Below are 27,806 nucleotides of genomic sequence, written 5' to 3' on the forward strand. Positions count from 1 at the left end.
TGCACTGTAGCCCCAGCTCCTAGAATAGTGCTTGATACAAAGGAAGCCATTGATAAGTATTTATTCAATGAATGGAAGTTTGGATGGATGGATTCATTTAACTCATATCAAGTAACTGCAGAGGTGGGTGCCTGTAGCAGATAAGTAGTAGCAGAGGAGTAGGATAGTGAAAAAGGCAGGAGACATGGTACCTACTAAAAATCTGTGGAATCAACAAATGACTTTTCACATCCATCCCTTTTCATAGGAGCTTGAACTGGCAGTGGCTCCATTGTGCAATGTGGAACACAAGAAAAAGCAAGGATTTTGAAGTCAGACAAATGTGAGTTCAAATCTTGGCTCCTCCAGACCTGAGAGGACCTGATGGGAGGACTGGGAGGACTTGATTTCAGCAAGTTAGTTTCCTGACTCAGTGTCCTCACCTATAAGATGGGATCCACACCTTCAGGGTGACTCTGAGGGTTAACCAGAAGAAAACATGCAAAGCTCTAGACCCAGTTCCCTTCACCCTTACCCCATTTTTCTGGCATCAGGGATGGTTGTGCACAGCTGCTGTGGATCCCCAATTCCTTGAATAACCATCCTGAGTGCTTTGTCAGTGCTCTTTTCTATTTCTCTTAATTCCTTATCTCTTTTCAGAAACCTTCCCCAAGAAGCCTTCTTCACTCTCTCAAAAATGCATAGTAATCTATTCCTTCTTCTCACCCTTTCAGCATTTACTTTGGTTCCATTGGTGTGTGGTTCAAATAACAGATGTCACTGAACTGTTGACTTGGGTAGATGCCCTGTCTTCCTTACTAAACTGTTTGTGTCTTACTTCGTACCCTAGTAGCTAATGCAGTGCTTTGATTCTAGCAGATGCTTAATAAACGCTACTCATGATAAACTTCACTTCCTGTACTCATCAGTCCTCAGGTCATAAAAGTTGTTTTACACAGGGTGATGTGCCACCCTATAAAACTATAATATTATGCAGTGAGTCACAGATCATTACAACTCTCAAGAAGTCAATAAAATTGATTATGTCAGAAATCCCATACCTGTTTTCAAAAACAGCAAAATGTTTTCTCCATGTGTTTGGGCATTCTAAAATGGGACAAAAGCCTGAAGAAGCTTAGTGAATAGGATCTGCCTGGAGGATTGCTCACAGTGCATTACAAAAATGAGAGTAAGTGAAATTATGAATTCATGTTTGCTGATCAGAGGGAACACCCGGAGACTCATTCTTGCTTTCTTATGTATCGTGGTCTCCACATCATGAAACCATAAAGGTATCCTCTTATTACCCGTAGAAAGGTGCAACATTTAATTCTTATCAACTAACGCTTATTAACACACCCACTAGAAGGCAAATCTAGTCAGGAAGACTGAATCATTCAACAGAAGATTTGGTACTTCCCAGCCACAGTGGCATCTGCTTACCACAAAGTCAATCAGGTCACTTCCAGCTTATCTGACTTCATCTTTGAGGGGTGCAAAATAGTCATACTCTAGAAAGATGATCTAGTCAATAAGACCACTGGTCAACAATCTTTCTAGAGCTCCCACTCTGTGCTAACCAACATCCTATGTAATAGGATGAATATAATAGAATGAAAAGAAAGGATCCTTTTCTCAAAAAATATACCAGTGATGGAAAGGTAGGATCTACCAATCTATAACAATTTAAGAGCACCTTAAGGCAGTGGTTTTCACTGATGTGAAGAGTAGGCTTCACATCATTTGCATCAGCATCACCTGGGAACTCATTAGAAAGCAAAATTTCTAACCCCAGACCTATTGCATCAGAAGCTGGGTGGACCCAGCAATCCGTGTTTTTAACCAGCTTTCCAAGTCATTCTGATGCACACTACAGTTTGAGAAATCCTGCTTTAAGACGGCTGAGCAAGTTCAAATCAACATAATACCAACAGATTATATGTGCTGAGTAATTGCATGGGCCTGTTGTTAATCAGAGCTTCCTTAATGACCCTTCATTGAATGTATTGGTGGGGGTCCATATTCTAAGTGAAAAACATTTTAACGCAGAGTCAATTCTTGATGATCTCTTTTGTGAATTATTAGTGGCAACTTCACATGATTCCAGGCTAAATTTCCCAATCCAGCCAATATAATCACAGATTACAACTCTAAAATAAGCTAAATCGGCCTCAGAATGGTTTGCAATATGTAAACCAAATGTCAAAGACTTTTGCTGCCTCCTTTCATTAACATGTGTAATCAAGAATTGCCAAACTAGCACAGGTCACAGGAATAAAAGTTATATGAAGTTTAGTCCAACCCTTTCATATGTGTGGTGATCAGATGGGGCAGAGAGCTCTGAGCAGCCAGGTACCCTACAGAGCAGTGGTGAGCGTGGGTTCTCCCAACTGCTTACTGAGGGCCTGTATAAAGCCTGTCAATCAGACTGAGACTTACTGTGGTTTTAATCTCACTTCGTACTTTTTTGGAGAATTGTAACTCCATGTTTCTGACCTTGGTCTGTTAATCTCACCCTGATTCCTGATGACTTTCTTCTTTTATTAGTTGTTCTTCAACATGGAATCTAATGTGAGTACGATTAACCCAACCATACTGACTCACCAAAAACATAAAAGACATGAGCCTATTCCTCTGCTGGACAAGAAACTAGAGGTTTACCCTTCTATTACAAGCTCCTTGGAGAGGAAGATTCAGTAAATCCTCTGAAAATGGTTTTCTTCAGTGTTTCTATCCATCATCATAAAGAGTCATTATCCTCCCTTTGTTAATTTACTCAGCAATGTTTATTATAGCTGAATTATTGATTATGTGGGTTCATAGGGGTAATTTAATTCAACTTAATTTATAAGAAAACACCTGCTCTGTGTAGGATGACACGTTAGGCTCTGAAGAGATGGCCCTTACACACTCGGGCGTATGGCAGACACAGTAATGGCCCCCCAAAGATGTCCATGTCTCAATTCCAGAAACCTGTGAATATGTTACTTTACACGAGAAAACGGACTTTGCAGGTGTAATTAAATTAAGGATCTGAGACACAGAGATTTTCCTGGCTTATCTGAGTGGGCCCAGTGAAATCACAAAGGTCTTTATAAAAGACATGCAGAAGGGCCAGAATGAGAGGAAGAAGGTAGCGAAGATGCGGTGAGACAGAGAGACAGAGGGAGATCCGAAATGTCACATTGCTGGCTTTGAAGATGGAGGAAGAGGCCATGAGCCAAAGAAGGCAGGTGGCCTCTAGAAACTGGAAAAGGCAAGGCAGTGAGTTCTCCCCGACAGCCTCCAGAAAGAATGCTAAGGAATTCTGACCTCCAGAACTGCAAAATAATTAATGTTACTTTAAGTAACTAAATTTGTGATAATGTGTTACAAAAACAATAGAAAACTAATATAGGGAGTTTACAACCTAGTAAAAGAGATGAGATAAGCAGCTTTGATATAATTCAGAAAGTGATAAATATAAAATAGAAATACAAAGAAATTGCTGTGGAAATACTGATAAGGGGAGTACTTCTGGTTATAGAGATTAGGGAGGCTTCCAGGAGGATGGCAGTTTTGTAGAGCTCTGATGATTGGTAGGATTTCAAAAGAGGGAGATCCAAGAAATAGCAGGAGTGAATGTCCAGAGTTGAAAGGTGTAGATTAAACAAAAAGCTGACCTAGGCCCTTGACCAGCCATTTTCTCAGGAATAAAAATTACTTGATGGACATTTCATATAGTCTCCTTAGGATATAATAGGTCACTAAGTCTGTTTTTAAAAAGCTGTAATAATAGTCAATACAGGATAAACTGTCCTAAGAGTTTAGGATAGATCTTGGAAAGAAATCCCCTTTCAACACAGAGCATGCTGTAGCCAAGGGTGAACCTGGCTCATTTTCAGACAAGCAGGCTAGTCAGGGATTAACTGAAAAACAAGAGGGGTCAATCAGAATAACAAGGTGATTCTTTCCAAAGGTATCTATTAACATTTACAAATTAGACATCTCCTACAAGCCTTGCAAGCAAGCTAAACCAAACTACGGAATCCAACTGAATGTTCTCGGCAGATGGAGGCTCTGAGGACTCACACTGAGGATGATGGAGAAGACATTAGAATCCAGTCCCTTTTTGGTAGGTTTTGATTGTTTTGTTTGGCTGAAGTCAGAACCCCTGATCTTAAGGCATTTCGAAGGGCTCTAATTGAGCGTGGATTTGGTCATGAGGCAATTATCCTGATAAAACAATTTTTTAAGGCACTCTGTTTGAGGGTTTTGGAAAAAAGGAATGGAATTGTCCAGATTGTTTATCTGCATCACCCAAACTCACTATTGATCATTCTCTTGGCATTGCTTATGGAGCCAATGTCTTCCCAAGGTCATATCTGTGCTCAGGTGCCTACGCAATATTTGCTTTTTTCTTTATCTTCTGGTGGAATTCATTCTTTTTTGTACTGTTTATATTCATCCCAGGAAAATTTGGAGGAACAGCTGCTATCCACTGGCCTGCTCCTGCAAGAATGGCCTGGAGCTTCTGAAGAAGGATCCATATTTACCTTATAGGGCCTTAAGTCCTGGGATGGAACTATATACTTTGGGAACCAACTTTCTTCACAAGAAGAACTGGGCATGTTGCAAGCTTCCTCATTTCTCTTGCTCTCTGCCTTTTTGTCCAAGCTCAGAAACATAACCTCAGACTGGCTGCATTCAAAAGGAGTTTTCTGAGTCATTCTGTCTATCCTCAGGCCTTCATCAGAAGGCAGTAAATTGTTATTCTGGCTTTCATCATCTTCCACTGGAATACTTGGTACATTCTCCAGGAATAGAGGAGAAGGACACCTGAAGGACTTTAGTGATGTGGGAGGATCTTCAGCAAAATACAAGCTGGCTTGAGTACTTTCAAGAGTATTTAGAACCTAATAACAAAGAAGCAAACAGACATTAAATTAAGTTTGAATAATCTTTCCTTTTACCCTTTATCTCTCTACCTATAAAGAATATTCTTTCATTTTCATGAAATTAGTTCAGCTATAGAATTTTGAATTAGAAGGGATCTTAAAGATTAGCTAAACCCCTTTATTTTGAGGAGTAAATTAAGTGACTTAAAACAAGGTATAAAAGAAACTACACTAAAGTAAATACCAAGAGACCTGACTTAAGCCTCAGATTTGCCACCAACTAGCTTTGTGAACTTGGGCAAGTCTCTACATTTTTTACTTCAACCATAATACGTGGAAGATTGGAAGGGAATGAGGAAATGGTGGGCCCAACGTGTAATTCTTAAATGCCAGTTATTTGTTGTTGTTGTCTTTTTTTTTTTTTTTTTTTTTTTTTGAGACGGAGTCTCACTCTGTTGCCCAGGCTGCAGCGCAGTGGCAAAATCTAGGCTCACTGCAACCTACGCCTCCCAGGTTCAGGCAATCCTCCTGCCTTAGCCTCCCAAGTAGCTGGTATTACAGGCACATGCCACCATGCCCGGCTAATTTTTGTATTTTTAGTAGAGATGGGGTTTCACCATGTTGGCCAGGCTGGTTTCAAACTCCTGACCTCAGCTGATCCACCCACCTCGGCCTCCCAAAGTGCTGGGATTACAGTCGTGAGCCCCTGCGCCTGACCAAATGCCAGAAGTTTTAGGGAGCTCTTTTAAAGTGCATTTCCCTTGGTCCCAACATAGAGATTGTCATTTAAAAAATAAGGTGTTGAAGGTCCAGGAATCTGTATGTTAGAAGCTTTAGATGATTTGGATGTACAGCTAGATGTGAGAACCCTTGATGTAATTAATACACCATACAACATACCTTCATATACACACACACACACGTAATTAAAAAAATACATATAGAGAGCTTTACAATTTACAAAGTGCTTTCAGATATATTATCTCATTTAACCTGTACAAACAACATTAATCATTCTCATTTTATAGATGATAAAGCCTGAAGCTCAGAAAAGGGAAGCAGTATCATTAGTCAGTAAGGTACAGACCTGTTGTTTGACACCAGATCTCCAGGCTTCCAATTCTCTGTCCCTGCACGATACATCTCATAGCTGCTTCCTGAGCCCTTGGCTCCACACAACTCTCACGGGTGGTGTCAGGCCTGGAATACAGTTCTCCTGCCTCGAAGGCCAGTGCTGTTTATATTCTGATCATGTCAACTCCTTGTTTAAAACCCTTGCATGGCTCTATGATAGACTCAGGATAAAATCCAAACTCCTAGAATGGAATTCATGTCCCTCTGTCATGGAAGCTTCTACTATTTTAACCACTCCAGGCTTTCCCTCACTGCTCCCCCTCCATGATGCTGAACTATCTGTGGTCTTAGCACCATGGGCTCCATCACCTTGGAGCCTTTGCAGGTGTTCATTCTCTCTGCTTGGGATGTCTTTCCATCCTCACTGCTGCCTAAATCCAACCTGTTCTTCAGATCTTAGCTAAACTGTCATATCTATCAAAAAGCTTCCTTTAACTTCCATGGGCTGGTGTGTATTCTGAGTCCATGCTCCATGGTAACCTGGCCTTCTGTCTATCATTATGTTTCTCTTGCTGGACCAACATTCTATGTTTACTGATCTGACTCCTCTTAACAGTGAGCTTGAGGGTAGTCATTGCATCTTGATCACTGATGTATTCCCAGCACCCAACACAAAGTCTGGCACACACAGAGTAGGCATTAATTAAGTATTTGTTTATTTATGCAAATAAACAAATAAATGAATGGGTGATTAAGTCTATGGATAGATTAATAAATTTTAAAAAATGGATAAGGAAAATATATGCTGCAATTATAATCAACCAGATCTCTTAATGAAGACTGAACACTTTGGGAGGCCAAGGCGGGTGGATCACTTGAGGTCAGGAGTTCGAGACCAGCCTGGCCAACATGTGAAACCCCCGCCTCTACTAAAAATACAAAAATTAGCCAGGCATGGTGGCTCGTGCCTATAATCTCAGCTACTTGGGAAGCTGAGGCAGTAGAATCACTTGAACTAGGGAGGTGGAGGTTGCAGTGGGCCAAGATAGTGCCACTCCTCTCCAGCCTGGGCAACAGAGTGAGACTCTGTCTCAAAAAAAAAAAAAAAAAAAAAAAGATTGCATAAAATATTCCCTGCAAACTGCTCATTTATGTCTTTACATTTAATTTTTTGTAGGGTCTTGGTTCCACCTAGAAATGACCTCTACCAGAGTAGCAAATGATGTGGCTTTTTGACCTGGAAACACTAACTATTATGTCGGAATTCTCTGTTGGAGGCTGGATTTGTCTCATTAACAAATAATTCACTTAGATACACAATTTATCTAGTTTAGATTTTCCATGGTTCTGTGTGCTGTTTTGAATAAAACCATGTATATACTCACTTCATCCATTGATGGTCTTAACTTTGCCCGCGTTGCAGCACACCGGCCTGCCAAACAGAAGAGCTTGGCGGAGAAATTCCGAGGGCAGGGAGGCACTTTCTTATCTAGAAATGAGAGACATGAATCCAGGCCTCTTTTCTCCATCAATTCTCTAAGGAGATCCCGCTTGGAAGAGAGGGAGACAATTTTATCACAGAGAACTTGATCAGAAAATGACCAAGAAATAGGTGCCAGGATGAAAACAATTCTTACCAGCTGGATATGTTTTGGATCATCTAACACTACTCTACATCCTGTTAGAACTTCCATTATTACCTACAAGGAATATATAGAAAGTCAGCTATATACCTTAAAAATATACACACAATTTGTTGCAACTATTAACCATGACTATGAATATAGTTCATTCTAATTAATGACTTTATATTTTATTAATTGCTTGATTACACAAAATTAATATATAAGATGGGCTAACAGGATATCAATGAGTCAAAAGTTAAAACTCTTTAAAAAATTCTTAGAATCTAGAACATTCTTGGCAATAAACTCTCCTCCTTTGTTAACTGGCAGTTGGTACTCACAATTCCAAAGCTGTAGACGTCTGTTTTAATGGAAAGTTTCCCCTGTCTGATGTACTCTTCTGGCATGTACCACAGATGTTTACTGCTGCTGCTGGTCATATTTATGGTACAACTCTGATGTTCTAGGTGGGACCGGAAGTGTGCCATGGCAAAATCAGTTAGTTTGGGTTGAAACTGATCATCCAAAAGGATGTTTGCACTAAAATTGTGATCAGGGACAAACAAGACAAAATATCATAAAGGCACTTCAGTGTAAACAAACATACTAAACTCACCTTCTTCATATCTGGTTAATTCAAAACACTGTCAAAATAAAGCCAAACAAATTTCCATGAACTAGAGAACATTGTTTCATTTTTCTTAATGTATAAATCCAAGTGTTATCTGCAACCTAGAATAAAAACCTGACCTAGGAACAGTGGGCATTTCAAACTTAAAGATACATATGTGAAGTTGCTGGATAAAGCTGATGCTTTCTCACTAAGAGAAACTGAAGTTAACCAAAACAGCTTTCCTTGTGCTTTTCTCACACTTACGGAGAACATGAACTGAGTTTTAATCCGCTGATTATGTGTCTGTTATGTGCAAGAGCTGTGCTGTGAAATGCTTGGCTTATGAGCGCAGAGCCACTAACTTGGAATGATTTGAGAACTCTTTGGTAGTACCTGCCCTCGTGGCAGCCCTATCCCATGGTTTCATCTCTACGGTTTTTTGGTCTTTGAGTCTTATTTAAAATACAAATGTTTGCAGAGACAAAGGCAAAGTGCTTATAGTCAATATAAGCAATTGTCACATTAAAAACCTTAAGAATCATCTGACATTTTGGCTGAGGGTAGGCATTGGCTTACTTTTACCTTCAAAGGGCTGTCAAAGCAGGAATGGGAAAGGATAAGCCAAGAGAGAGATCCATTTCCCACTGCATACAGCCAGGAGCTCTGCCTTTCCCTGGCTCCATGACCACCCACAGTTTCCTTCGCCATGTAAGCCTCAGTGCCCTCTCTCCTCTCATGTGAAATGAGGAGAACAGAACTCTGGCAGGGGGAAAACGAAGTGCATAGTGTCCTCCCCAGCACTTGGTAATGCTCAAAAAATGGCAGCTAGGAGGAAGATTAGTAATCAATTCCAAGAGAACAGATGGATATTGAGAAGGAGGTGGGGCAGCCAACAGAAAGTCATGCAATTCCCAGCTTTGCTTAGGGGCTCTTCAGAGCTTGCTCTTTATCCCCTGAAACCAAAGCATCTAATAGTAGACCTGCCCATCCAAAATGCCAAGAGGCATATTTGTAGTACGACATGCTGTTACTAAAAGTGCTACAGCAACAGCCACGGGATATCGAGAAGTTCTTAATTCTGAACAAATTTTGGATCTTACAAAGGCTCCAGAAGTCTTTGCTATCCCTATATAGGTAGGTTAACGGGCAGGCTCCAGTTCCATAGGTCTGAACTGCAAGTGTTCTTACTGTTCAGAGGACTCAGAGTCCTACTTCTATTTAGAGAGTTTGGGGGAAACAGTTCAATGTATGAAGCTAAGGCCTTAAAGATTCTAGTCCAGACTTTGTCTAGGGCTGAGTTGACAATAGAAAAAACAAAGGCACTTCCGGTGGTCTTTTTTTTTTTTTTTTTTTTTGAGACAAAGTTTCGCTCTTGTCCCCCAGGCTGGAGCGCATTGGCACAATCTCAGCTCACTGCAACCTCTGCCTCCCGGGTTCAAGTGAGTCTCCTGCCTCAGCCTCCTGAGTAGCTGGGATTACAGGCGCCTGCCACTACACCAGGCTAATTTTTAGTAGAGATGGGGTTTCACCATGTTGACCAGGCTGGTCTTGAACTTCTGACTTCAGGTGATCCACCCACCTCAGCCTCCCGAAGTGCTGGGATTACAGGCATGAGCTACCGCGCCCAGACCCCGTGGTCTTTTAAGGATAAAGAAAGACACATTTTAAACTTTATTTCACTCCTCCTTCCACTAAGGGTGGCAAGGGAATTGTAAAATCCAAAAAGCCCACCTTCCGAGCGCTAGGGCCTCTTATCAGCTGTGTGCTCTTAGCATTTATGGAAGGAAAGTCAGAGAAGCCTGGTTCCCAAGGCTCGTATCAATGAGCACAGTTGTCATTTCTCTCCTAGCCTTCTCTCTTCTCCCTGGGGAACCCAGCAGCTGCTAAAGCCAGCCTGGGCCTCACACACGCCCATCTGTCACTCCTCACCCACTCTTACTTTCTCATTTGGAGAACTGTTGACTATCCTGACATACCTCAGATGAGGAACAGACTAGAGTCAGATCCGACTTCTCTCCAGCTCTAGATAAGAAGAGACTGTCAGTTCATAATCACTTCTTCCCTAGGTCAACTCTTCAATGGATCAGATCAAGTCTGAGGCTCCTGGAGATGCCCTGAGGGTTTCAGAGTCCTGGGGGCATTTGAATGCAGGAGTCTGCCGGTGGGCCATGAGGTGAGGTGGGAAAAAAAGGTTCTCTAACCTTCATTGCCAGGACCCCACCTTCTGCCCTTCAACTTCGGAGTCACTTCTGCACGCCCCATTTCATTTCAGCACAGGGGGAGGGCAGGAATGTTCTGAATGGCAGATATTCAATGTCAAACACCTAAACATCTTCCTCTACCACAGCTCTAAAAAAAGGCATAGAATTATAATTGACAATGCCAGAATCATGAGACTGCAAAAGCTGAATTTTTGAAACACCAAAAAAAAAAAAAAAATCCCTGAATCTTTTTTAAGTACAAAAAGAGAGAAAAAAGCAACAATAATAACAACAAAACTTTCAATCTAATTCATTTATTTGACCCATAGCAAAGTTGGTGGGATGCTTTCAGCAAATGGTGAGTCAGCTTCTGTGAAAGTTGGGCAGAAGGGAGTTGAGTAACCACAAACAATGCTTACACCATAAAACCCAGAGAGGACTTTGGGTCAGTGAAAGGCCATCGACAAGATGTGAAATTATTCTAGGGTACTGAATTTACGGTTTGAATAATGACAATCGGTGAAAAGATAAGTCGTTTTCCAGCTGACTTTAGTGTATAACATAAATTTTGAGTCCAGTGATTTATTCTGTTCTAAATAAAGGTTAGCGGTAGCTAAGGAAGAAGGATGTTCTGTTTTAGGAAAGCGGAAATTGCAAAAGGCCCTTCAACAATCAATTTCTACCTTAATTCTTTTCCCCTGCTTCAACCTTAAATAGAATGTTCAAACACAAAGTGCCTTCAGCTTCCATGCAGGTCAGCTGAGTAAGTTAATCCTGTGGGGTGAAAATAAACTAACAAAATTAAGAACCTAAAATAACTACAATCATGCCAATATCATGCAAAAGGGCAGCCTGCAAGCAACTGTGGCCACCAAACAGATAGATAAAAGACATCTTTGACCCATATCCATGGTTCATATCCTCAATTTCATGCTTCTACAATCTATTTTTTCAACTCTTTATCACAAGGCTATTTACCTTAACAGAGAGGCCATCCGCTCTCCAGATAATTCCTTTAACAGAATGATCACTGGTTGTACACTGAGGAAGTATGGAGAATCCTATACAGATGATGAGTTTGTAACCTGACTCTAGGATGTTACTTAATCTCTCTATTAGTAGGGGTCTCTAGGACAATTTTTGGGGGGACCTGAATCCCCCAAACAAATGCTACTTTGTAATGAGAATTGCTTTCTTTGCTCACCAGTTTATCTCCTAATTAAGTTCAATCCCTTGGACCTTAAACATAAGACAAGATGTTCCACCTAGATTATAATGCAGGATTTGAATTCAAGTGCAAATACCATATTTGGCATGAAAGAGCATGATTGGTTTTTAAAGAGAGCGAGATATATACCCACATATATATAATATATATACTGATATATATTATATATATGTGTATATATATATAGTATACATATGGGTCCAGCAGTCCAGCTCCTGGGTGCCTGGAAACTCTCAGGAAAGGCCAGGACTCCAAAGAAGGATCTAGGGAAGAGGAGACAGGGAGCCACAGATTGGCTCCAGAGATAAAGAGGACCCAGTGGCCCCTCTGGGACAGCCTGAGGCAACGGCACACATGTGCTGTCTGTATTACGGCTGTGCAACACCGAGACACCCCTCACCAGATGCCCTACCTCCCCTAACCAGATGAGGCAAGACTCAGTTTCTCCTAGAACCTGCAGGCTACTAAAAAAGTTGTGCACCCCACCCCAACTTAAGTGTGCACTGCATCCTGCCTAGAATGCTACAAATCTGAAACCCTTTATTCCCCTGTGGGACTGCGGAGCTTTCTCTTTCATCCCCATTGAACCTAGGCAGGTCTGGGAGACACAGTATTCAAGCTTGTTTTTGCTTGTTGGTGCCTTCTGAGTCTAGGCACTCAGTGCAAAGGCCCAGTAAGGGGTGTTCCTCCTTTAATTGTGAAACTCCAAATCTACCCACAACGAGCACAATCCCCCTAAGCCTGTTTCCCTGTTGGTATAAAGATCTGATAATGCTTACTTCACAGGGTTCTTACCAGTATTAAATGAGAAAACGTAAGGAGAGTGACACTCACAGAGGGCTCAAAGTATGCTTTAAAGGATATAGGCTGGCCATTGTCCATCCTATGTCCATTACCTTACCTTAAAATCCCAAAAGGCTTGGTTGCATGTCTCTAGAAGTCCAAAGACACCAACTCAAGGAACAAAAATACAGGGGGTTGTAGGATGTCCCTGGAGATCTGAGGACCCTTCAGTTAGTTAATGCCAACAAATTGGCTGAGTTTCAAATAGTTCCAGAGAAGTTCTGGGCAAACATATTTTCCAGACATTTTAAGACAATGGAGAGACAGAAAAAAACTGGCATGTACCATGCATATGTGTATGTATCTATGTGTATAAGTAAATGAATGTTGGGGATTAGAGTGGTGGCAAATAGAATTAATAGGGGAAATTTTAATTTATGTCATATTTAATTGTTTTGGCATCCCTTAGAAAAAATCAAATTTGGATATTTTAGAAAAGGGGAAGCACTGGGGGAAAACAGGAAAAATCTGAGGAAAAAGAATTGTATATATCTAAAATTTTTCTGAAAGATAAAAGTAGGCTTTTTGAGGGGGTTAAGAGGGAGAGGGAGGAGACTGATTAAAGAATCTTATCAGTCAAAGAAAGAAAGAGACTTTGCATTCCCTGTAGGCTTTGACATGCCTGTTAAGGAGCTGGGCTCCAACCTTGCCGTCTGAGGATAAAGGCAGGAGGAGCCTGGGTCTTCAGGCAAGGGTGTCCTGGTCACAGGGAGGGGCCAATCTGTGGCCCCCTATGCCCTCTTCCCAACCACTCAGTTTTTCTAGTCTTTCGGAAAGGAAATTATCCATGCACTCACTCACTCTGACCTTACATCTCTGATCAACTTCCATTAAAAAAAAAAAAAAAGTCCATTTTGAAGCAAATGGCTTCTTCTTTGTTTCTTTCCTAGACCATTTCCCTTGTATGAAAGACTGTTTCATTTGGCAGGAGACAAATGGCAATACTGATTAAAGAACATGATTTTATAGGAAACATTAGAAATGTTCACCAAGATTATCTCTTTGCTTTGGAAACATTAGCAGGAATGAAATGTCTGGGATGGAAAATGCTGAGGATAAAATGCATTTCCATTTAAAATAGTTCATAAATGTGAAAACAATTAAGCTCACTAAGGGCTAGGAGGGAAATAACAAGGAAGTTTACTGCTTTCAGATGTTTTTAGGTGATCCTGTAAGTCAAAAACATCTTCGTTTCTCCAATAAAAATGTGAGGGTCTTTGGCCAAGAATATAGGCTGCAACTTTTCAAGATTCTTTTCTTTAAGTCCTTTCCTTCTCAAATTCCACCACCTGGAAGCAGATTTTGTTTTTATAACATTCTCTTTGAAGAGTTCAAATTACTAAGACATTTTTTAGCTAAATAAACCCCCAGACTTGTTGAAAACACCTTGGAAACATGGGCATTGCTTCTCCTGTGGGTGTTGCTGAGCTGTGTCTTTGACAGCTTCTTCCTTAGAAAGCTATCTACTCTCACCGCTTTCCAGACCCGATCTCCCCTTCAATGTCTGTTGCTACTGCCAGGAGTCCAATGTCAGCATTTCCAAGCTTCTGCACACTAATTATGCTCTCCTCTCCTTCCCAATTTCCCTGTCTCTGCCGATGACGCCAAAATGCTTCCATTAATCCCAGACCTTTAATTCCTTAAAAAGTGCATGATGATTGGACTCACACAACATGGAATGCAACCTCCCTTTTCCCTTCTACAGCTATGAGACAGAGGCCAGTCACTAATCTCTGTAAGCCTCAGCTTTCTCCTCTATCAAATGGAGATAATAACTATAATACCTGAACTCAGGCTTGCTGGGAGGATTGCTAACAAATTATTCAGCAGGTGTTGATGCCAGGTGAAAAGTCTCTGGCTCTCATTGAGCTCTCTCATCTGATTGCAGTCTATCTGCTACCCTTAAGGTATTAGTACTTACTATGCAGTCAGGACAAACTGCTTTCTGCTGTCTTGGCCTCTCTCCATTCTGTTCCCCTCATCTTGAAAATACTCTCCCCTGCTTTATTTTTATCTGAGTCCTCTCTGCAGCCATAAGATTCACTTCCTCCATGAACTTTTCACTTGACTGCTCCAAATTCCAGTGCTCCTCCTTTCTCCAGAATTCCTACTGTACAGCTCCAATGACATTGATACTCACAGGGAGACCACCTGATGTTGTTTACTTAAGTGTAATGTTGAGTCTATAGAAGATACTAAGTAAATATTTGTTGATACAATCAATTATGTAAAGAGGATTTGAAACTGAGGGTAGCCCTAGACTACTCAGTATAGGAATGGTGAATATGTGGCTTAAATGTTGCCGTAACATTTATCCTCCCAAAACATCCTCCCATATTCTTGGCAAACATCAAAAATTTAGTTCAGAAAGCACCCACCATAGATTCTCTTTCAACCCTGCATGTGGGAAATCATAATCAATCAGACATGGAACATGAGACAACACTGACTTGTCATCGCTGCTATAGAATCCTGCAGAGGAGGTGAATGAGGCCCACAGGGTTGAAAAGACTTGTTCCATGCAAAACCGCTTAATAACAGGGCCAGAACTAACACCTAGCCCCACTATTTTTCTGTTTGGTGCTCTTTTGATTTACTACAGTTAACTGAGACAACATCTTTTTATTCAGCTACTCATGAAAGACTAAGAGACTACTGATTTCAAAGAGAAATGAAATGAGCTTTTATCTCCTTTTTCTTTAGCTGTATATAGATAATTCCAGCGGCAAATGGGCAAGTCACAGGATTTTAGCTCCACAGAAAAGAAGTCTGAATAATGACAGCTGCACCCAAATGGAACTGGACCCCCACAACATGCTGGGTTCACCATACAGCAAGGGCTCAAGTACAGGTTGGATGAAACACTTTTCTCACATTGTGGGGGGATAATTACAGCTCATTGCCAGGCCTGGGCTGTGCTTTCAGTCTATCACCTCACTTCCTCCTCACAATGCTGGGAGGAGGCAGAGCACTGTCATCCCAGTTCCAGATGAGGTAAGAGACTGAGCCTCAGGGGATTAAGCGACTTGCCCAGGATCACAGTGCCAGAGAGTAGAGGAGTAGGGATTTGTGCTGAGATCTATGTGACCCCAAAGGCCACACTCTTAACCAGACATAAGAGACAGGGACAACAACGAGATCGCTAGGGTGGCTGGTAAGGAAGGGGAAGGACGGATAAAAGACTAGGAAGAGGGTGTTTCAGAAAAACAGGCATTTCAGAACTTTGACTAAAGCCTGCTCCAGAGTGGGCAGGTCGCTGGAGGCGCCTCCCTAAACATATCTGACCTCATTCTAATTTGGAAGCTGATCAGGATAAAGCTTGGCCAGGATTTAAGAGAATACAGGGTCACGTTCTCCTGTAACAGTCCTAGACTCGTGAGTATAGAGCCCAGTACAAAAATAGGCAGGTGTAATGTCAAAGAATTTGACAGCAACAAGAGGTCACCTTAAGACTGTCTTGGTTGGCTCCGAATGTGCAAGTGTGAAAACTTTTGGCCACTCTCTGGCCACAGAAAGAGAAACAAGGCCTGGGTCTGAACTCAGATTTCTTTTTTTCTTTTTTTTTTTTTTTTTTTTTTTTAGACAGAGTCTTGCTCTGTTGCCCAGACTGTAGTGCAGTGATGCAATTTCAGCTCACTGCAACCTCCACCTCCTGGGTTCAAGCAATTCTCCTGCCTCAGCCTCCAGAGTAGCTGGGACTACAAGCGCACCTCACTATGCCTGGTCAATTTTTTTTTTTTTTTTTTTTTGTATTTTTAGTAGAGATGGGGTTTCAGCATGTTGGCCAGGCTGGTCTCAAACTCCTGACCTCAAGTGATCTGCCTACCTCAGCCTCCCAAAGTGCTAGGATTATAGGTGTGAGCCACCTCACCTGGCCTGAACCCAGATTTCTGGTGGTCTTCCCACATCCACATCCTCATCCTCTCTCCTCCCTGCTGAAGACATGAGCACCATTTCACTTTGCTTTAGACAAAAGATGTTATTCACACTTTGGGCACCAGGCTGCTGAATAATGACTTCCCAACTTTCATTTTAAAAACTATTTTAAAACCATAAAAATGACAGATTATCAAGCTTCTTTACCGATAAAATTAATTACAGAGAATGATTGAACTGATAAGGATTTCATTTAGTAACTTGAGACTGTCTTTTGGAGCTTTTTCCAATTAGTTGGCTTGAGACAGTAAGGTCTGATGCCAAGTTATTTTTGTCTAATAAATTTTATGTTATTGTTAGACTAGAACATACTTCTTTAAATACAATCTAAAGAACATAAAGAAGTAAAAAAAAAGCCATTGAAAAATAAGCTATAAGTTCTCCAACCAAACAAAACGTTGTTGATATTTTGGTATGTTTTACTTTTAATATTTTTTTAATGCATGAATTTGTAGTTATACAAAGTTATAATTATTTTACACTTTAATTTGGTCTTTTCCACTTAATCTCACTTTATATACATTGTTCCATGCTATTTCATACTATTAAAAACATAATAATATCAAAGGGTTAGGATAAAGTCTTCTGTGACTCATCACTCTGAAGCCCAAATACAGAAAAGAAAATAAAGGTAACAGCATCTTCCATTGTTCACTCCTCCAATAAAAACAGAGCCCTGAATTACTCAGGGAAAAGGCCACTGTTTAACACAGATTTTGAGATGTCCTTTTCTGAGCCAATTATCAGAGCCGTACAATAAAACTGCATCCCTCCTAGAAGCTATCTTCCCTTACGTAGATTTAGAAAATTAATACGACAAAGGCAAAAGAGGCAGGGATTTAGACAGCTCAGTCCTAAATGCACTGAGCTACACACAGAGGGACCAAGACTCAGGGAGGCCCAGGTTTAGAGCACAGTGGAGGATTCATTTAAAAGAGATTCAGGAGGGTAATCTAGGTCAGCCAATCACATCTGGCCGAGGCTGCTGGGGACTGACTGTCATTACCATCTGACAGGTGTTCAGTGGCCCAAATGAACTGAGTTAGTTTTATTCCAGCTTCTAGAGAACAGGTGTGCATATCACCAAACACGAGGGGGAAATCTACTGTTATAGTTGTCACTAATTAACATCTTTGCTGGCAGGCTCAGCAGAAAGGCCAAAAGTTCAATGGCTGTGGAAGGGACTGATCTGCTTTGGAACAGGCAGGGACACACTGATGAGTCCTTGTGAAACCACAGTTCTCAAACAAATGCCCACAGCCATGGATCTCCATACCCTGACACATGCCTGAGTGGGCACATTCTATGGATGGGTTACAATGAAGTCCTTGAACTCTTTGGAACACTCAGAAAGGCAACAATTGTCAGCAGCCCCACCACCAAGTAAAATATAAAATACATTGCTAGATGCATTTCAAGCCCTGTCTCTTCCATAATATTCTTGTTTCTGATCAGATCCCTCTGGGTACTCTGTATCTTTGTTACCTGTTGGGCATTCTGTCTAGCAGTGTTGCTTAAATGATTTTTATAGTTCTGCACATCCAGACAAGTTCCTGGGTTAGTGACCTGGAAGAACTGGCCTCCTCTCAAGTTGTGAGACCACCTAAGAGACTCTAGAACCTTTCGGTTTCCACCTATATCCTAGACAAGCTGCAGACTTTCACTAGAGCCCAGCTTGTCAAACCTAGTTCCTCAGCCTAGTCAGAATCCAAAGCTGAATTCCATCCCCTGCTCACCACAGTCCTCATTCTTCTCTAGTTTCACCTTACCTTATTCTCCAACCTTGTCCTTTGTTTTCCAACCAACTGATTTCTCTTGCTTTTACTATATACGTGGCAATTCTTTACTCTGTTCCTTTGAACAAATTATTGCCTCCACCAGGAATATTCTCTCCACTTCTTTCAACCAATCCACTGCAATGACCCACTTTTTCCAAGACTTGGCTTGGAACTCTCTAACGAGAGGAAGCTTCTCAGACCAACCACTCAGTGGGCATAGTTACCATTGCACTACACATTTTGTGTTTGTGTTATCTTTCTGATCACCAGGTTGAACCTTCAAGGACAAGACTATTATCATCACTGTCTCTCCCACTGTAATCTAACACAATGCTCTGCACACAACAGATGTTCTATAAATATTTGTGAAGTAAGATGAATGGGATTCTCAAGATATTTAATAAAGACTTTTTTTTTTTTAAAGTAGAGAATGGGGTTTCACCATGTTGGTCAGGCTGGTCTCGAACTCCTGGCCTCATGTAATTGGCCCACTTTGGCCTCCCAAAGTGCTGGGATTACGGATGTGAGCCACCACACCTGGCCAGTAAACATATTCACAGAGAAGTAATTTTTCTTAAACTAGAGCTTAGTCAGTGGGTCCACTTTTCAAACACTATAAATTGACGATAGAGGTAAGAGTGTTAAGTAAAAAGACTGATTGGCCACCACACTACTTGGCCTCTGTCACTGTGCCACTCCCACCACTTCTCAACCAGTCAGGACAGGAATTACCACTGAAGATGTGTGTGCTCTTTGCCAAGGACCTTATGCCATTTAACCCTAGGAGATAGAAGCTATTATTCTACTAGTAGCATTTTGCAGAGAGGAAGATTGAGGCTTAGAGACATTAAGCAATTTGCTCAGAATCACATTTTAAGTGGAAGGTCTCTCTGATTTAAACATTAGGGGACACTGAGCTAAGAGAAAAGGATGGGAGGAGGGTGGGGAGCAAAGCATGTGAAAAAGAAAAATCTTCGAGTCACATTTTTCAGAACTCTGTCCTGTCAAATCTTCCTTCATAACTGTGGTGGCTGCCATGGTGCACTCTCCCACCATGACTCCACGCCACCCCCCGACCCCTTCCTTCCCCACCCTGTCCTTCCCCATCCTACTTGCCTCCCTCCTTGGGTTCCAGGGAGGCTCTGGTTCCCCAGCAGTAAGAGTTGGCTAAAGATGGCTCACAGCTGAGCCACAGTCTGGGAACTGTCTTGGTAGAAGGGAGCTGCCTCACCCGGCCACATTACTGCTCCACAAGAGGGCTGGTCAGATGCAGGGGTGCAAAGCTCAGAGTGCCCTGCCTGCCTCTGGGATGTCTTTGAAGTGCCACCCCAGCTTCAGTGCTTCCCCATGGCATGGACTGAGGCCTCTATGACAATAATATCCCAACTCAGCCTCTCCAACTGCCCAATCCTGCCTTTCTCCTTTCCTCGCTTCATTTGCTGTCCCTGAGAGCCCTCGCTTAAAAACCTCCTGCAGGTAAATCTGTGCTTCTGAGCCCACTTCCTGGACCTACCTGAAGACACGAACCAATAGTGAGAAAGTGGAAATGAGGGCCCAAAGCCTGTACTCTCACCAAATACCAGCAGAGAGACACTGTCAGGCATATCCAAATCACCTTGCCAGTTCCAGCTGTGAGAAAGAACGGGACAAGGGCAGAGCTTGCCTCTACCTCCCTCCCTGCCCTGATGCTCCCTTTGCTTCAGTTAGTGACCCTCTGTCCCCGTCTTCCATCAAGAGCCAAAACCCCAACACCTTCTCTTTTCTTTCTTCTTCAAACTCTGCATTCAGGAAAGGATTTGATGAACTCAGCCACCAAAAGGAAACTTAATAAAATTAATCTATTACTGCTTGGGGATTTAAAATAAGTTAATACTTATTTTAAGTTTAGACCAAAGGACGAATAGGTTTAGCAACATTCCAGATATTTATTTACTCAGTAAAACATACATTTGAGCAGTTAGTGTGCTCAGTGTTGGTTGCAAGCTGAGTGGAGGAGGGATTGTTTTAGGTTGTGGGTGGCCACCTCAGCCCTTTGAAAGCAATTCCAACAGATAACTCCACTGACTGAAGACCTTCACGGTCCCTCTATATTCAGGTCCCATGAGTGTGCATTAATTTTATGCTGATTCTACAAAGCCATTAGCAGTTTCTGGATTGCCACACTGCAACAGGCACAGACGTCTATGGGTAGGTCACCCCGCCCCTCTAGAACTAAGTAAAACGTAGAGTCTTCTATGGAGTTCATTTCATCAGAAAAACAAGTAAGCAATCAGCTCCTTTTCTGCCCAAGTCAAAAGCATACTACAAGTTTTTTTCAAGAAACTGGGAAATGGTTCAGAAGCAGCAGCAGCCTTTTAAATTCAGTCTTCCTTTACATTCAGCAAAGGTGTATTCATGTACTTTTGGACAGATTGAAGATAAAGGGCAAATAGAAAAAAATTCACCAGCAGGGGGTATCTACTCTGGGTGAATGATTCTTTATGTCTAGAAGAAGAAATGCGGGAGATGTTGCTTCTAATTTTCTCATGTCTCAAAAATGAACATTGGGGTTTCTGCTCAGCTTGTCATAGGTTAATATATAAAGTTATGAGGCAGCAGGCTCAGTAGGATGAGCAAGACACTGGAGACTCAAGGACAAACAATTTTTTCTTTTTTTTTTTTTTTTTTTTTTTTTTTGAGACGGAGTCTCGCTGTGTCCCCCAGGCTGGAGTGCAGTGGCGCAATCTCGGCTCACTGCAAGCTCCGCCTCCTGGGTTCACGCCATTCTCCTGCCTCAGCCTCCCGAGTAGCTGGGACTACAGGCGCCCGCCAACACGCCCGGCTAATTTTTTGTATTTTTAGTAGAAACGGGGTTCCACCGTGTTAGCCACGATGGTCTTGATCTCCTGACCTCGTGATCCGCCCGTCTCGGCCTCCCAAAGTGCTGGGATTACAGGCGTGAGCCACCGCGCCCAGCCAGGACAAACAATTTTTATTGCTATTTACTACTGCCAGCTTGCTAGGAATCCCCATTTAAGTTGCTTAATTTTTCTTTAAACTTCAGTTTTAAAAAAAGTAGATAAATACAGGTTCATTTCACAAAGTGCCATTAATAATTACTAAAATACAGATGCTTCTCAACTTATGAGGTTACATCCTGACAAACCCATGGTAAGTCGAAAATGCATTTAATACACCTAACCTACCGAACATCCCAGCTTAGCCCAGCTTATGTTAAATGTGCTCAGGACGATTATACTAGCCTACAGTTGGGCAAAATCATCTAGTGCTAAAGCTATTTTATAATAAAGTGTTGATTACCTCATGCAATTCATTGAATACTGTACTGCAAGTGAAAAACAGAATGTATGGGGACACTCAAAGTATGATTTCTACATAATACGTATCACTTTTGTGCCATTGTAAAGTAAAAAAAAAATCATTTTGTTGAATCATCATAAATTGGGACCATCTGTACACAGAATTGTCTATCCTACATTGTTCATTAATAATTACCAAAGATAATGTAAACTCTCTTTTTGGCAACATATATATAGCTTTTTAAATTTGGTAGACACATTTTCATTAATAAAAATATAGGATTTTTAAATACCCAGATGAGAGTTCTTAACACACACACATACATACCAGGAGAACTACAGCAGAGAATAGTGTGAAGTACGACTCACATGTGAGGATAAAAGAAGCTTTCAGGTATAACCGAAAGCTCTGGAATCATTTACCTTGATATACTGCCACAGATGACCGAGCATGGTTGAACGTTGTGCAGGTAGTGAATGGCTTTGGATATTCCTATTAATATACTGATTCGAATGTGCCAAGGGAGTGGGGCCGTGTCACCCTAAAACGACAACAGCAATTGGTTTGGTTGCACTTTCTGAGTAAAAACTACCTATGTATTCATTATGCAGACATACAGCAGAATAGAAGCAGATAGCAAGGTGGGGTGAGGTGGGTGAATCAACATTTTGGTTTTCCAAAACCTATTTTTAATACCAGATGGGTTTCCTTCTGCTACTGATGACAGTTCTAGGCCTCTTTTATAGACAACAAAAATACTCAATACTTCTCAATATTAGCTTAATCAAAACATAGCCAGTAAGGTAACACTGCTTAAAAGTTCATTAAATGAGATTTTTAAGTTACTTGTGGTACAAAGTATGAGTAATTGAGACAATTTGCTTTTATTCTCATCCTAACTGAAACCTAACCTATTTGGAATCAATTTTTAAACTTAACCTCCAAAGACATCTAACCAGGAATCATGGCATTTATTCAACCTCCTTCTCTCTCTCCCTCTCTCTGTCTCTCTCTCTCTCTCTTTTGTTTTTTTTTTGAGACAAGGTCTCACTCCGTGTCACCCAAGCTGGAGTACAGTGGCACAATCATAGCTCACTACAGCCTCCATGTCCCTGGGCTCAAGCAACTCTCCTGCCTCTGCCTCTTAAGTAGCTGGGACAGGCATGTGCCACCATGACCAGCAATTTATTTATTTATTTATTTAAGACAGAGTTTTGCTCTGTCACCCAGGCTGGAGTGCAATGGTGCAATCTCGGCTCACTGCAACCTCTGCCTCCAAGGTTCAAGTGATTCTCCTGCCTCAGTCTCCTGAGTAGCTGGGATTACAGATGCCTGGCTAATTTTTGTATTTTTAGTAGAGATGGGGTTTCACCATGTTGTTCAGGCTGGTCCTGAACTCCTGAGCTTGTGATCCGCCCACCTCGCCCTCCCAAAGTGCTGGGATTTACAGGCGTGAGCCACTGCACCCAGCCTATTTATTTTTTTAGTAGAGGCGAGATCTGGCTATGTTGTCCAGGCTGCCTCTTTCTCTTTAGAGTCTGTGTCACTGTTACAGAGATCCTTTGTATTGAAGGATACTTTAATAAAGTTATACAAATTAAAATTATTTAAGGAATAAGAGTAGTTGATGCCAACTCACAGAATCAAATATAATATAACATGGTTGCCAAAAGATTTGCTGGGTTCTTACCATATAATGAGTAAGAACCCAACATGGTTGCCAAAATGTTGCACAAAACACATTAACTCAGGTATTTGCTCAGCCTTCTAAAAGTAAGAAATTAATCCAAGAAGTACTGCTTCCTTGGGAAACCCATCCTTGGCCTTCCCCTCATGCAAACACATCTTGCCTCCCAGCTCTCCCAGAGGGTTTCAGCAGCTCTCCCAGGGATTCAGGGGGTCAGAGGATCAGACAGAATAATAGATAGAACTTACTACACACTGCAATCTGTCAAAAAGTGTTCCATTTCTCATGTATGGATAAACCAGACAGAACTTCTCAGTCTCTGTAAAATATGCAGCCAACTCTAGTATGTTTGGGTGACGAAACCTTGAAACAAAAGATGTTTTAAAGCCATCAAATTGCTTATTCAGACAGGAAATGAACAACACTCTGGTATGGGGGTAGTAAGGTGGGATGGGGAATAGGCCTAAAGCGGAATATAAATTCGGCCAGACACAGTGGGCACAGACAAAGATTTGCTTTCCAAATTGGTCTAAAGAGTTCTAACGGCCAGGTGCAGTGGCTCAAACCTGTGATCCCAGCAATTTGGGAGGCAGAGGCTAGCGGATCACTTGAGGTCAGGAGTTTGAGACCAGCCTGGCCAACATGGTGAAACCCCATTTCTACTAAAAATACAAAAATTAGCCGGGCATGGTGGTGAGCACCTGGTTATCCCACCTACTCGGGAGGCTGAGGCAGGAGAATTGCTTGAACCGGAAGGCAGAGGTTGCAGTGAGCCAAGATCATGCCACTGCCCTCCAGCCTGGGCGACAAGAGCGAGACTCCACCTCAAAAAAAAAAAAAAATTCTAACAAATACTAGTTACTATTTTTGGTTGACCGTAATCATGTAAATATAAATAAAACATCCAAATATAACGCGGAAAATTTCAAAAAATAACGATTTTTAAAGATTTGTAATGTTGGAAACTTTACAAAAGATAGACAGCACTATTCAATATTAACTTATGTTTATCAATATGAAAGACAACATGACTTATTAAGTAAAAACAGTGCAACTAAAATTGTTAGTTTGATTTATTTAAGTATATAAGTTTAAGTCACCAAAACGTAAGAATAAAGACCATTTTCATTCATCCACTTATTGAGCACTACTATGTCAGGTACTGTGCTAGATACCAGTTACACAGCTGAAAAGAGATGTCAGTGTCTTCACAAAGCTTGCATTATTATCTAAATCCATATGACTAGTAATGTTTGATGTTGAGAACATACCATTGATTTTAAATCACAGATTTCTATGTCAGTGTAGTATGCATTTCTCAGGCTTTTTTTTCCTAATAATTATTTATTAGCTTATTAACAAAAACTCTATTCCTCGGTTGTTTGTGCCATCACTATGAGCCCAGGTAACAACTATGAAACCTAAAATGTGAAATTCACACACACTGTGAACTCAGTTTAATTCGAAAATTACTTATGGGACATCTACTATGTTCTGGGCAGGCTTGGGGATATTAAAATAAATCTGTAAAAAAGATTCTATTTATAAAAGCCTATTATTCATTTCTGCAGTAGCAAAATTTTCCTATAAACACACACATTCCTACATATATTGTGTGTATGTGGCGGGGGAGGGGGGTTCTGATTCCTTTTCTCCTTACTTCAAGGAAGGAAGCGTGAGTGTGTGTGTGTGTGTGTGTGTATACATATACACACACAGAGAAGTTTTTATTTTTAAATATATCAAAGTCTTCTGTGATACAAGATCCCTACACCTATTATGATTCCAACTATATCTATGAAATGAAAAGCAATGGATTGAAAGGAAATTGAGGTAGTGTATTTAACAGTCCTTGTATACCTGGTTGGTTCTCCTGCAACTTAAAATAATTCAGAGAGACGAATCTTTTGGAAAGCAGTAGATAGTGGACATCAGATAGACAGAGCCACAGCCTGGTGCTCTACTCTCTTGCTCAGAGAGGAGAAAAGAACATGTGCTTATTTTTAAGTGTTACTGATCAAACAGAAAAACGGATACTTTAGAGGTTACCAAGGTATGGAACATGGAGATACCTTGGAGAAAGTTTGCTGGTTTTGTACCTATGGACCCATGCCACCCAACCTTTTGCTACAAATTTTTAAATCAGTAGGGTTTTAGATTATATACATCAGAAGGTTAGCAGATCTGATACCTTCTAAAATCACTTCAGCAAATGTTCTGAGTGCCTTGTTCAGACAAAATGATGCAGGCCCCATGGTGTGGTAAACAGACTTGAACAACTAACCTGGGATTGAATCTCTGGTCTTTTTAACAGCTGTGTTAACTTAGGCAAGTTATTTAATCGCTCTGAGCCTGTTCCTTTAACTGTAATCAGTAATTAAAACATCTATTTCCAAGGTTCTTATGAAAATTAAATAAAAGGTTAAGTCAAAAGCCAGGTCCTCAAAAATTATTAGCTTTTTCCCCTTCCCTTGAGAAAGGAGGGAAAAAAAGAATCAGAAGCCACATTCTATGGAGTTTATAATTCTGTTTAAGGTAATTCCCTTAATATTAAACTAAAGAAACCTCATCCTTCAGGTCTCAGCTTAGATATTATTTCTATCAAGAAACGCATTCTGCTGCTCATCCTCCAAGTTATTATTCCCTCCTCTGTGCTCTGTAGTTCCTCATCTTATCACTTAGATTATTGAAATTATCTGTTTACTTAGGGACTTCTCTCCCAATCCCATTTCTGATAGTACATTCTAAAAGGAGAAAGCTGCATCTGCCTTAGTCACATCTGAGAAGATGATTTAGGAAATAACTTGGATCTTATAAAAAAGGTAGGATCTACCTCAGTTTCCTCATCTGCAGAATGGGGATAACAGGAGAATTTATCTCATTGGATGGTCATGAGGATTAATGAATTAACACATGTAAAGCACTTGAAACAGGGCCTAACACAAAATAAATATTAGCAAAATAAAAATGGTACCCCAGGAATAGTCAACATTATAAAATTGTAAATCTCTTCAGATTAATCTATAAAGTTATTAAAATTCCATTAAAAATGCCAATAGAATTTTTGAAACCTAGACAAGCTGTTGTTGTAGTTCACAGAAAACACCTCACCAGACAAACAAATGGATCAGACAAATAAATGTAAAAAATGAAACCACGAACGTACTGGAAAAAATGGGAGAATTATTTTATTAGATTGGTGCAAAAATTATTGCAGTTTTTGCCCAGCTACTTGGGAGGCTGAGGCAGAAGAATGGCGTGAACACAGGAGGAAGAGCTTGCAGTGAGCTGAGATGACACCACTGCACTCCAGCCTGGGTGACAGAGCAAGACCCCATCTCAAAAAAAAAAAAAAGTAATGTTTACTTTTAATGGCAAAAACCATGATAACTTTTTTTTTTTTTTGAGATGGAGTCTCACTCTGTTGCCCAGGCTGGAGTGCAGTGGCGCGAACTCGGCTCACTGCAAGCTCTCCCTCCTGGGTTCGCGCCATTCTCCGGCCTCAGCCTCCCAAGTAGCTGGGACTACAGGCACCCATCACCACGCCCAGCTAATGTTTTGTATTTTTAGTGGAGACGGGGTTTCACAGTGTTAGCCAGGATGGTCTTGATCTCCTGAACTCGTGATCCGCCCGCCTCGGCCTCCCAAAGTGCTGGGATTGCAGGCGTGAGCCACCACGCCCGGCCTCAAACCGTGATAACTTTTAATGGCAAAAACTATAACATAAAATCTGGAATCCATAAAAGAAAACATTGATAAACTTAACTGTCAGGCCTCTGAGCCCAAGCTAAGCCATTGCATCCCCTGTGACCTGCACATATACATCCAGATGGCCTGAAGTAACTGAAGAATCACAAAAGAAGTGATATTTAAATGGCCTGTTCCTGCCTTAACTGATGACATTCCACCAAAAAAGAAGTGAAAATGGCCCGTCCTTGCCTTAACTGATGACATTACCTTGTGAAATTCCTTCTCCAGGCTCATCCTGCCTCAAAAAGCTCCCCCACTGAGCACCTTGTGACCCCCCACTCCTGCCCCCTAGCGAACAACCTCCCTTTGACTGTAATTTTCCTTCACCTACCCAAATCCTGTAAAACGGCTCCACCCCTATCTCCCTTCGCTGACTCTCTTTTCGGACTTAGCCCGCCTGCACCCAGGTGATTAAAAAGCTTTATTGCTCACACAAAGCCTGTTTGGTGGTCTCTTCACACGGACTCGAGTGAAATTACCTATATTAAAACCATTTCTACATGTCAAAACTATAATAAGCAAAGATGAAATGACAGTATAGTAAAAAATTATTTGCATCTCATAACATAAAAATAGGCTGATTTTCTAATATGAATTATAAAATATTCCTTTGAACCATTAAGAAAAAGACCAACAGCCTAATTTTTAAAAATAGGTAAGGAATATTATAAGCTACTTCACAGAAAATAAAATATATCTCTTAAATATCTAAAAGGATTATTAATATCACTAAAAAAAATTGATACTATGAGACTTGTTTTTTTGAGAGGCCTCAAATAAATAAAATATAAATGAAAGAGGAGACATTACAACCAATACCACAGAAACACAAAGGATCATAAGAGACTACTATGAACTATCGTATGCCAACAAATCTGGAAAACTTAAAAGAAATAGATGGATTCCTAGAAACAT

The 27,806-nt window shown here is 41.0% G+C and overlaps 1 protein-coding gene across 2 annotated transcripts in view; it reads right to left on the minus strand.

Annotated features, from left to right (window-relative positions):
* Positions 1–3,904: 3,904 nt before the first annotated feature.
* The window catches only part of IRAK3 (interleukin 1 receptor associated kinase 3), a 57,948-nt gene continuing 34,046 nt past the window's right edge, over positions 3,905–27,806 (minus strand). For both annotated transcript variants that reach the window (XM_030820037.1, XM_012499979.2), the window contains 6 exons: positions 23,390–23,504; positions 21,877–21,995; positions 7,897–8,095; positions 7,568–7,630; positions 7,316–7,480; positions 3,905–4,874 (listed from right to left, as the gene is read on the minus strand). In XM_030820037.1, the coding sequence (XP_030675897.1) occupies positions 4,398–4,874; positions 7,316–7,480; positions 7,568–7,630; positions 7,897–8,095; positions 21,877–21,995; positions 23,390–23,504 (1,138 nt within the window). In that variant the 3' untranslated portion in view covers positions 3,905–4,397. The remainder of the gene's footprint in view (positions 4,875–7,315; positions 7,481–7,567; positions 7,631–7,896; positions 8,096–21,876; positions 21,996–23,389; positions 23,505–27,806) is intronic.

The sequence above is a fragment of the Nomascus leucogenys genome, chromosome 10 (assembly GCF_006542625.1).
Source record: "Nomascus leucogenys isolate Asia chromosome 10, Asia_NLE_v1, whole genome shotgun sequence".
Classification (NCBI taxonomy): Eukaryota; Metazoa; Chordata; class Mammalia; order Primates; family Hylobatidae; genus Nomascus; species Nomascus leucogenys.